This window comes from Misgurnus anguillicaudatus, chromosome 13 (genome assembly GCF_027580225.2).
Source record: "Misgurnus anguillicaudatus chromosome 13, ASM2758022v2, whole genome shotgun sequence".
In the NCBI taxonomy this organism is placed as follows: Eukaryota; Metazoa; Chordata; class Actinopteri; order Cypriniformes; family Cobitidae; genus Misgurnus; species Misgurnus anguillicaudatus.
In genome coordinates this window covers 19,016,861-19,029,345 of record NC_073349.2, presented here as the reverse complement: position 1 = coordinate 19,029,345, position 12,485 = coordinate 19,016,861, and the positions used below count along the sequence as shown (strand labels likewise).

At 40.0% G+C, this 12,485-nt stretch overlaps 1 protein-coding gene across 2 annotated transcripts in view; it reads right to left on the bottom strand.

Annotated features, from left to right (window-relative positions):
* The window catches only part of rbms2b (RNA binding motif, single stranded interacting protein 2b), a 40,410-nt gene that overhangs the window by 16,973 nt on the left and 10,952 nt on the right, over positions 1 to 12,485 (bottom strand). For both annotated transcript variants that reach the window (XM_073875303.1, XM_055187726.2), the window contains exons 2-4: positions 9,374 to 9,540; positions 833 to 891; positions 401 to 492 (exon numbers count right to left, since the gene is read on the bottom strand). In XM_073875303.1, the coding sequence (XP_073731404.1) occupies positions 401 to 492; positions 833 to 891; positions 9,374 to 9,540 (318 nt within the window). The remainder of the gene's footprint in view (positions 1 to 400; positions 493 to 832; positions 892 to 9,373; positions 9,541 to 12,485) is intronic.

Below are 12,485 nucleotides of genomic sequence, written 5' to 3'. Positions count from 1 at the left end.
GTACCTGACGGGAGGGGTTCTAGTCGAACAATTCCGTCCGCACAGAACTGTTGCACCGTTCAAATTTTGGCAAGGTGCACACCAGGCTACGCAGGGCTACGGATAACCTACGACGTAAACCTTACACACGACTATATCTTGGGCTTAACTTTCTGTTTCAGTTACAATTACATCAACGCATCAAACGAACCTGCACATTTTAAAGCACTTTGGAAGGTTGGAGGTTTGTTCAAATCCCTAATCTGGTGTGCCTTAGCAGGCACCATTACCTATAAAAGAACTGGAATGCCTTTGAAGCTTAAGGGTATGGCAGAGGTGCTGCTTTGTCTAAAGTGTTTTAAATATGCACTGCTTTTATGAACAACTAAAGTACACGATGTTTCGTTTCGCCGCCTCTTACCTTTGCCATCTGAGCTTGAACTCCACTGGCCTTTAACGCCGTGACTGCTTTCTGTGCGGAGGTTGGGCTGTCGAAATCCACAAAGCCATAGCCTTTACACACAAACACACACACAGGATCAGTGATCACTGCTTAGGGTTTAGTTTTTAAGCCAATAGCGTTGCCTATCACTCCTTTGCACCTTAGCTCCCGCTGGTAATCTGTGTCCCACATGAAAAATCTATCAGGCCAAGTTTAACTATACACTTACACACACACACACACACATACACATGAATGTAATGGCACTGGTCCACTTGACAAATGTAGGGTTATGCAATAACAATCCCATTTCAATTACATCAGCACAAATTTGTTAGAGATAAAAGAGATGACGATTATTTAAAGAGCAATGAAATGTTAAAGATGGAATGCTATTTATACATAACTTACCTTTACACTTGTTGGTGCTCTTGTCAAGGATGGCCTTCGTAGACACTATTTTTCCATAGCTTCACAGTACAAAAAACACAAAAACACAAGCATTTGGTTTAGATAGATAAACTCCTTATTTTGCGTATAACATTGTAATTACCGTGTAATAACCTAATAGTAAACACACCCAAACTCATAAGACTTTATGATGGGGAGCTGACATATTTTATAAGGTCAATGCCAAGCAGCTGGGCCACATAAACTTATAAACAAGGGCACCCGCTTGATTCACAAAACACTTGGGCCCACATATACAGAAATAATTTGCATGAAATCTCAATGAGGGTGCCAGTGCCGTAAAGTAACTGTGATCAAATGGTAACAGCGCTCTTTGAAAAATGGATGTCATATGGCGTTTGTGTCGTTCTGCATATCTCCCGAGGCATTGGCGCAGCACGGCACAGGTATAACCATAGGTTGGTGTACGTGTTTATGGATTAGAGGAGGCTTTCAGCAGTGTGAAGGATGGGGAGGGCCATAGGGGTTCGTTCCAGGCATGTGCTTGCAGTGTAACCTGAGAGTTCTCCTTGTATGCTCTGTGCGGCTTTGGCTGAGATCCACAACAATCAACTAACAATGCCCTCTGCCCGCTCCACCTCATCTGGGTCCTACTGCCCGCGCACAGCATCCCACACTGATGATCTAAACTCAACTAACACAGTCTACACAATGATAAACTGTAGTTTAAATGCAGGTTTAAAATAATATCAGTGAGAAAACTTTAAGAAAGGTTATTCATTGTAGGGATCTTGCGATTAAAAAAGCCACACACTGAAAAGAGAAAATACAGATCTCTGATCTCACGGGAATTTGTCTGTATTGTATGAGTTGCTTATTTCGTATGAATTCTTATGAGGTGAATCGTACAAAATCTTGCATATTTTAGGAAAAAATTTACAAAATCTCAACCACACCTCGATGTCACAGGGTTGAAAGCGAATCGTACAAAAATGTGGTTGTACTAATTATTAAAGGCGGAGTCCACGATGTTTGAAAAACGCTTTGGAAAAGGAGACGGGCCGACTACCAAAACACACTCATAGCCAATCAGCAGTAAGGAACGTGTCTACTAACCGACATCCTTGCCGGGTTGCGTATGTGTGGGGCGGGTCTATCAACAGAAGGTCCAGATTCTATTGGGGTAGGGGCGTGTTTGTTTAGGTGATTTCAAATATAAACATTGGCTTTAAAACAAAATGGACTCCGCCTTTAATACCACCTCATAAAATTTGTATGAATTGCCATGAGACTGTTGCCTGGGTTGTTTTAACACATGGTTTGGTCAAGTATGGACAAACCCAGGCGTTAGGTTCAAATTAACCGAGCCCATATTTGACCCAACCTTGAGCTGAAATGACCCAGGATTTTTTAGGGCGCCAAAAGGTTCTGGCTAGAGGGAATACAGCTACAGCCAAATCTTGCAAGACGTTGCGTTTGCAGGGTTCCCACACCTTACTTAACTTCAAATTCAAGGACCTTTCAAGAACTTTCCAGGTCCAATACCCTCAAATTCAGGACTAAATGTGAGGACAAATTTCAAGTGAGAGCAAGGTTACATTGTGTTACCTTTAGGGCTGAACAATACATCGAATTTTCATCGTCATCGCGATATGAACTCACACGATGAACACATCACAACAGACAGCCTTGGCGCGATGAATGAAGGGAAAACGGTAATTGGATAGATTGGATAGCTTCATTCCCCGTCATTACATGTGGGCAAATGTTTTAAAAACATTAATGTGTAAAAATAGCAGTCGAACACAAATATGTTTGGGCCACAAAAGATTCTGGGTGCTAAAGATGATACACATAAATGACAATACATACGTATAGTAAAGTAGAAACAAAAATTTAAACTCAACGTGACTAAATTACCGTATACAACACAGTAAGCGCGCATCAGAATCTAAACTGCGGCTAATAAATCCCTATCAATAACTTTGCATATTTCTATTGTGCTTGTGAGGTTGCTCTGACATACACGTAACGTTACATACCACAGTTATATGATAAAAAAGCTTTGTTGGGTGTTTGACCTTTCAAACGCAACTTGCCTAAAATACCGTATACAACACAGTAAGCAGGCATCAGAATCTAAACTGCGGCTGATAAATCCTTCTTTATCAATAACTTTGTATATTTCTACCGTTAAATTACAGTCGTGTTGTTAAGTGTTGTACCTTTATTAATCGTTTAATGTTTTTAGTACATTAATGTAATAAACGTTTGACCTATCACGTTTAGTCCTGAAGACATGGTTTGCGCGTTCATGCTATTAGGCCAATCAGGGGAACCCCCAAGTCAGCTACGCTCCTCAGATTGATTTGTGAGGTGTCAGTTGCGACGCTGTGCCTGTTAGCAAAAACGATGGCGGAGGAAGGAGAGAAGAGTGAGGAAAATGTGTTGTCAGACGAAGACCTTGTGGTGAAAAGGAACAGCACTTCAGCTATATCATGAAATTATTTTGGATTTAGGAGAGATGACGCCACAAACACAGGTGCTGTGGAAGCGGTGATTCACATTTTGCGTCTATTGCGCGCTCAAGTTCATTATTTCAAATGTAGTATGTGCGCTCTGGAAACGCCGCGGTCGCGACTCGCACGCTGTGCGACGCGCTCGTTTTTCCAGGCTTTTCAAAAACATTTTAACTTTTCAGAATGACATAACACAGCGTGCAGGTCATGTGACAATAACCTACGTGTCTAGCGTTTTCCACACGTTTTAGGCGCGACATGTTAATGGCCCCTAAAACATGGAAAAAAATTATTAAATATTTATCGCAACTCACATCATCATCGCAACATTAAAAAATGTCACCGCACATCACAACTTTTCCTCACATCGTGCAGCCCTAGTTACCTTTAAAGATACATTGTTACAGTTCCCTTTCGAGGTGTCACTGCGGTGACACTTTGGGGACGCCTCCAGGGGTAAGTGCGTCTGAATGTGAATATCAAATTCAACCAATGGTGAGGCTTAACGACAAAGACATATTCTGAATTTCAATATCTGAAAGACGGCGTTACAGTCAGGGACGCAGGAAGTATGTCAAGGGAGACGCAGCGTCTCATTCCCTTCTCAGGGGACAACAGTTACATACGTAACCAGAGACGTTTTCATGTGTCAAACACAACTATGCAAAAAAGCATTTTGGTATGAATCAACAATCGCTTAGAGAAGATATAAGAATGTGTGCTTGAAAAGTCTAGAATTTTTATGATATTATCCTACACTACACAGGGAATAAATTGATTTTTTTTTCCAGAAAACTTCTTGCATAAAATAGATTTAAGCACTTTCAATGACCTGTATCTACAATATGCATGTATATTTTCAAAAACTTCCCAGGGCCTTGAATTTTATCCCCCAGATTCACAAACTTTCAAGGATTTCAAGGACCCGTGGGAACCCTGGGTTTAGGGTTTGGGGTAGGATAAGGATGATTTTCAGGGTGCTAACAGGTTCTGGCTATGGCCTAAATCCTGTGAAATATTAGGTTTAGGGGTAGGATTAAGATGAAAACAGCTCTCATTCTCATCTCTTTAGCCACAACCGTGCTAACAAGGCATCTTAAAAATGTGGCTCCCATTTCAGAAAATATAAAAAGATGTTTTTGCAAGTTTATATATTAAATGAAACAGTACATGTGGACACATGAACACTTATGCAGTGCACACATTGTAAAAAAAATGCAGGACAAAGTTATACAGTAACAACTTGGTTTTGCAAGTCAATTCAACCTACTATTTTACTATTTTTGACTTAAGAAAGTTGACATAACTTAAAACTTTAAAGTGAATTTGTTTAACTTCATTTTTTTAAGTTAAAGTAACAAAAATATGTTGATTAGACAAAAATGCTTTTTGCAGTGCAGGAAAGGTTTAAAATGTTATACAATTTTAAACATTTTATTCATCAAATGCAAAGTTTGTAGTATAACAATTGCTCTGCAAAATGTCTCTTATTTCACAAACTCGCATTGCTTGATGACTTTTTCTTAGATGTTTGCCGCTTGGAAATCCTGCCTGCTTTGCCAGGGGTGCAACCCAGGGGTGAAGGGACAGCTAGTCATGTGTGAGAGCCAAAAGTCACGGTCAAGCAATCGCTATGAGCTGGGCTGCAGGGATTAGTGTGCGGATGTGATCCTTCTTTAAGAAGAAAGCAATACTTATATTGAATTGTGGAGAGGGATTGGGAGGCCACTTAAAATCCTGAAAAATATGTTGAAAAATCATTTTACTAATAAATGTGACATTTTGTCCTCTGGAACAGATAAATGCTGCACGGTAAGACCTGAAACACGTATTAGGGTAGTAGATAAACTCATCGTTTGGATTTTAACTATTGATTTTACATTAATTTCAATCTTTGACATGACCTTACTCACTCAATATTAGAGATATACAGTACTGTGCAAAAGTCTTAGGCCACCACCACCAGACTTGTTGTTTTAGAAGGTATAATGTCCATCTGTGTTTATTTTTCAATCTATTTTATTAAGATACAAACAGAAAATACAGGAAATATGTAGACACACAAAAAAAGTGTGAAACTAAATGTCTTCTTCAGGCATCGGTCAGTATTTAGTTTGACCTCTCTTGGCACGAAACACATCTTGAGCTTTTTTGAGAAGACTGAAGTCCCTTTCAGATTAGAATTAGAAATTATGATTTAATTTCATTTAGGTTTAAGAGATCCTGCAGCTGCCTGCTATTGCTCAAGTGGAAGGAGAGTTTACCCTAAATACTTAACACTTCAGCTTATACTTTTATACTGTTTTAATACTACAGACGTAAAACACGCGCTATTCGCCTCAAACACGTCTTCGCCTAAATTGAAAATATTCAACCAGAGCGAAAAATTCGCATGACACGAAGTTAAATCGCGCAAGTAATCTAGAGCAAGTAACGTGATACCCCGCGTTTGGTGTGTACGTAGCATAAGACTTTTGCACAGTACTGTATATGTTAATTTTCACAGCATGTTTCCTATAACATACCTATTGGATTATGGTGACTCACATTCACAAAATACACGCAAGACACTCCCTTAACAGTAAACTCTTACGCATGAGATTATGCGAGTATCTGGCAAACGCGAGCGTCTCTTTTATCATAAACCCTTTAGACGCGTCTGCAGCAGCCACTTATTTTGACAAAACATGTGATGCACACAGATTCACTCGACACGCCGAACACATATTTTGAAATGGCAAACCACACACATGACGGGCTACATACATGTTGTGACGAACTGCGTATCGTACGCCCTTGAAAAAAGAAGTCACCGGCTGCCACTGGTGTCCAGTTAGACACAGACATAAATTAATAAAGTGCATTGCACCCCATTTGCACTGCAAAGTCACATTGCAAAAAAGCCCCAACCAGATGCACAAATGTAAAAATTAAAGCCGTTTGTACTTCTCTCTAAAGGTAACAGTTTTATTCTTTGCTCAGAAACACCTGACACATATTTGACTTTTCTCTCTTTCTCTCACTCCTGAAAATCATTCTCTCTCTCCCTCTTCTTTCACTGCCTTCCCCCAACCCACACAACCAGTAAGTTCTTGTCTGCTCTCTCTCTCTCTCTCTCTCCCAGCTGTTACCCTTGTTTGTCTTTCTCTTCCCCCTGGGCCCAGAGTTTCCTGTAGGGCTGGGCAGCCTCATCTCAGGCGTTTCTTCCAGAATGCTCAGAATGAGAGGGCCTCTCCAGTACTGCTTCTCAAAAATCGGTGCAAAGTCTTTTTACACCAACTTAAATATATAAAGAGTTCATCTTAAAATTAAACATAAACCCAAATTAAGCTAAGAAGGCTACGTGACATTTTCATTGACCTACAAAAGTCACATCAAATGGATATGAAAGACACTGAGTTGACAACTTTTTTTGGTAATGTAATAAAAGATTCACTACACTCTTATAAAACAACGGTGCTTAAAAGGTTTTTCAAAGCGCTGCCTAGAAGAATCATTTTTGGTTTCCCAAAGAACGATTTAGCGAAAGACCCAAAGATTTAAAGCCTCTGTAAAGCATGATATTACAGTAAATGTGTTCTCAGTTTGTCACCCCACAGAAAAATGTGTTATTAACCATCGAGGCAAATTTAAATGATTAAAAAAATAATAATAAAATAAGTTATCAAAATTTTGGAAAAACAGGCAGGATTCTCTGCTGTCAAATGCTGGTGTGGGTCTATGCCGAAACCACGCCCACTCGCAGGAAAGCTGGCATCTCTATGAACTTTAAAAATTATGCTGCAGCCTAAATGCTGATCCTGCGATTGTGTTAGGGGCGGGGCCATGCTCTGTGGCTCCGGTGCATCATGGAGCCACCGTTTTAGCCCCGCCCAAATAATCCTGAACACAGAAATGTGGAAAACTGTTTAACGGTGTAACTCCACAATTCAGCAGTGGCGGCCGGTGACTTCTTTTTTCAAGGGCGCTCGATGTGAAGTTCTTCACAACATGTATGTAGCCTTTCATGTGTGTGGTTCCTTATTTCAAAATATGTGTTCTACGCATCGAGAGATCCTGTGTGCATCACGTGTCTTGTCAAAATAAGTGCCTGCTGCAGACGCGTCTAAAGGGTTTATGATAAAAAAGATGCTCGCGTTTGCCAGATACTCGCATAATCTCATGCGTGTATTTTGTGAACGTGAGCGTCTCTTTTATCGTAAATGGTTTTGACGAGTGAGCAGCAGGCACTTATTTTGACACATAAGTTCACATGAAAAAGCAAGCAAGCAACACACATGACACTCCAAACACTTATTTTGAATTTGCGCACCTCGGATGAGCAGTCACGAGCCGCCACTGTGATTCAGCACTACACAATGTGTTTTAGCCATGCATTTCTAACATTTATAATGTGTTAAGAATCAATTTTCAGAAATGACTTTACACTGACTTTAAGTTATAGAAAATTATTTTGACTATGTACAAATGACACAGTATTATGGCAAGTTAAACAGAAAAAAGGTTTTATATAATATAATTTTGCATACATTTTTATATTTGTATTTTGGAATCTCTCAGTAAAGAAAAAATAGCAATGAACTCTTTTCAAGCTCTTTTTTTACTTTTTTTTGTGTATTGTTGCGAGCAAAAATCTTTGATCTTGCGGCATGTTTTCTTAAAATATGCGATGGAATATGCGTGATATTTTAAGCAATAAAATTGCGGGAACGTGCAAAAACTGCGAGAACTTGCAAAAACTGCGGGAACTTGCAAAAACTGTTTTCAGCTTTTGCAGCTTTTCAATGATGTTCACGTCACAAAATCACGTCACTTTATAACGTTCCCATGGCAACAGGGGAAATGGCTGCGCTTGTGTGAGGTAAATGCAACATTTCTCAACTTTCTACTAAGATATATGTGATTTTTGCTATGAAAATGCGGGGATTATGAAATCATGCAAGAAATCTGCAATTTATGCTGCGAAAGTGCGGCGTATTTTAAAAAAATGCGCCCCACGCATAAATATGCAGACTTATGCGTTAAATCATGCGATCGCATAATCACATTTTTCTGGAGGGACTGCCTTACATGAAGTAAAATGCAAGAGGAGGGGCAGTGGTCACGCTCAACTAAAATGAGCTCTGTTTGAAACTTAAACCTCTGTTGACTTTGCCACAAGTGTGTGTCACTTAAATCCCACATTCCACCAAAGTGTCATCTAACATAAAAGCAAAGCATTCCAACAATCTAACAGTGACAAAGTAATCTGAGATGTATTTCAAAAGATGAATCCCCTCTGCAATGTGTCACATATACCACCAAAAACACTTATTTTTTTACAATAAAACAAATTCAAAGATGAAGCCAGGCGTACGACTCAAGATTGCACTAAAATGTAAAAAAGGCTTCATGAATAAAAATGTAAGATATGCACATATCATATCAAGAAGCTGCATACGCCTGTCCAAAAACACTTCTAATGTAATTTGCATTCATGTTAACATAATCTGCCAGCAGAACATTTCCAACTTCTGCAGGGTCACTTCAGGACACCAAAGTTTGAATTTCTCTCTCTCCCAGTCCCATGTAATGTTTCTCAATACACTCCCCAAATCTAAATATGTATGCAAAAGCTCTGCTACACGGTATGTAAAACGTAGTACGTCAATCGAGCAAGATGTTTGAACACTCAGTTCTTATTCTGATATAAATAGAAGCAGGGCCTTAAAAAGAAGATCTTTGTTCTCTATTTAATCTGATTTGCTGTCAAAGAGAAACAGTTGAGATAATAAAGAGATTTGATTTATGATTTTTCTTTCAAAAAGACGTCAACTTCAACAATGTGTATATGTTCTGGAATGCAACTGAACTTCAATGGTCGAGACATCAGTTCTTTATCATTTAGTATAAAAGAAAGGAATTCAAACACACCCCCTGTCTTAAAATATACACATTTTATGAACTCTAAACTATTTCCCATTACCATCCTAAACCCCCTCCTATTTTGTTTCTGTGAGAAATGTTTCTGGATTGCACTTACGGTTGACACAGTTTTACTAAGTCTTGGTCTGTGGTTCCCGGATGGAGGCCGCGGATGTAAAGGTTGGTTTTGCTCAGCTGGTCCCCAAAACTGCTGCCTCCATTACTGCTGGTGGTGGTGTTAGGACTGGGCGGCGCCATCTGCTGGGTGGAGGAGGCATACGCCTGCTGTTAAAACACAGATAAGATACATGGGTCGAAAGATTTAATGTCAGAGTTTTTTGGTAAGCTTAAAGGAAATGACTGTGTTCAAATTTTCCTGGCTTTTGGGAAGGCCACAGGAAGAAGTGAATCAGGTTCTTATTAAACCTAATTGTACCAAGTCACATAAACACCACAACAAAGTAAAACACTGCAATCCTGAAATTCTGAGGAAAAGCTACATAATGCAACATGATACCAAAGTTAGCCAAGGTCGTATTGATTGAATAAATGATTCATCGGTCCACATTGCGTCAAAAACATAGTTTTCACTCTTCAAAATCTTTCCTTAAAGGGACATTCGTCTTTTTTTGAAAATATGCTAATTTTCCAGCTCCCCTAGAGTTAAACATTTGATTTTTACCATTTTGGAATCCATTCAGCTGATCTCTGGGTACCACTTTTAGCATAGCTTAGCATAATCCATTGAATCTGATTAGACCATTAGCATTGCGCTAAAAAATAACCAAAGAGTTTTGATATTTTTCCTATTTAAAACTTGACTCTTCTGTAGTGACACCGTCATGTGTGTGGTTCGTAATTTCAAAATATGTGTTCTGCGCGTCGAGTAAACCTATGTGCATCACGTGTCTTGTCAAAATAAGTGCCTGCTCGGACGCGTCTAAAGGGTTTATGATAAAAGAGACGCTCGCGTTTGCCAGATACTCGCATAACCCAGGCATGGATTAACGCACGGGCCTACTGGGCACTTGCCCAGGGCACTAGGCCAGCAGGGGGCCCTGTCAAATTTACTGTGCCTATTCTTTTCAAGTAAATATTTTAATTTTATTTTCAGTAAAATTTTGTTAAATATTGAGGAATAATGTGATTTTTTTTTTTGCAGTTGCAAAGTATTAACTAGTAAATAAATCAAATAAATAATTTTAATGTATTGCTGCGCTGTTGAAAGGGACATCTAGAGGCGAGTGAAAAGCATTGCGTAATATAAAAGTCACGCGTAGAAGACGGTTACTCAAAAACCAAAACAAAAATGAGTTTAAAACCACAACCAAGTGGATCAATGAAAAGAAAGCACAAAAGGACAGCTTTTCCTCACCATGCCAGTCAGCAATTGTGAAGGAGAATGCTCATTTTCTCTAATGGCAAGAGTAAAAAACGAACTAAGAAGCAAAATGTGTCAAGGACGTCTTTAATGGCCATTGAATGCGATCTTGTGAGGGAACTGGATTTTGATGATGTGGTGGAAGCGTTTTCTCTGAGGAAATCGAGAAAGATACCCCTCAGCTAAGGTAAATTTAAACCAACTTTTTTTTTAAACCAACTTTTTTGTTCTAAGCTAGGGGCTGGACACACCAAAGCTTTTACGCCCGCGGCCGGCGCATGTTTTCAATTGATTCCAATGGAAACTCTGCGTTTTTCAAGTAAGCAAGCAGCTAGCGGGTTTTTTCCGCGCTGAAAACCGGCGCTCTGGGTTTTATTCGCGCTCAGTGCTGAGCGTCGAGAGTTAAAAAATATTCAACTTTGAGTGAAAAGCTCCGCTCGTCTTTTTGACGGGGTATGTTGTACAGTATGTTGACAGATACTGGTGAGATATAAATAAACCAATTTGTGGTGTGAAAGTACAGAATATTGTGTGCATTCTCTCCCCGCGTATTAGTGCCATTGTTAATCCTGTATGATGGGGTATACAGGCAGAGGCGAACCAACACTTGAGCCCTGTGCATACAGGTGCAACGCTGTTGCCCAAAAAATTGGTAAAGGGGGCCTTTGAGACATCTGTGCCCAGGGCACATCATCGCCATAATCCGTCCCTGGCATAACCTCGTGCTTAATCACAGTTTACTGTTAAAGGAGTGTCTTGCGTGTATTTTGTGAACGTGAGTGTCTCTTTGACAATAAACGGTTTTGCCGCGTATGCAGCAGGCACTTATTTTGACAAAACACGTAATGCACATGGTTCACATGACGCAACAAACACATATTTTGAAAACACGAGCAACACACATGACACTCAGAACACATGAATTTGCGCCCCTCAGAAGAGCAGTCACGAGCCGCCACTGTTTAAATATTGTTGTGGGCAACAGTGGGCTGTTTACACTTGGTATTAAGATGTGTTTTCATTGATCGGATCACAAGGTGACGAGAGACACATTACGTTTACACCTGGTATTTAAATCCGTCTCTTTTGTCCACTTTCGACCGCTTCTGTGCTGAATACTATGAGGGGGTGGTCTGTTAGACGGTGGGCGAGTCTCTCTGCTGTCATTCAAACACGAGCGGGAGTAATTATGAGTTTATATGGACGCAAACTAATATTATGTCGGAGTGCACTGCTTGTTTAGCAAGTAAACATGCTGCACAGTGTTTTGTACATGAGTATGTAAGAGCTTTCTTTGAATTTTCAGCACAATTGATGAAATAGGATCGCGCAACTTTCACACGCTTTCAAAACGAAACTACGGAGATTAGCCGCTTAGTTTTATCAATGAAAGGCTAAAAATAGCGCTGTTCACCAAATGTTCACGCCAGAAGTCAAAAAAGACGTAAAACTTGTGTTTAAATACCTCAGATTAGATAAATGGGCGGAGAGAAGGCGGTCGCGTGTGGCTGTTCGAACGCATTCAACCACATGTGCGTTCCGCAACTCCAAAGCGATCCGATCGAAAGTGGTTTCGACTACATCTGGATGTGGTTGAAAGTGGTCGAAAGTGGACGAGCTCAAAACGTTTTGAACACCGTTTACACCTGGCATTAACGTCGTCCACTTGTGATCCGATCGACGAAAACACATGTTAATGCCAAGTGTAAACAGCCTAGGGGGCCTCGAAGTGAAAAAGGTTGGGAACCACTGCTGTAAATGATGCAAATCAGTGCTGGCCTGACGCCCTCGCCCTGGAAGAGTAATCATTTCAATAAGAAATCGTATTTACTGCGTATGTGTCGAACGT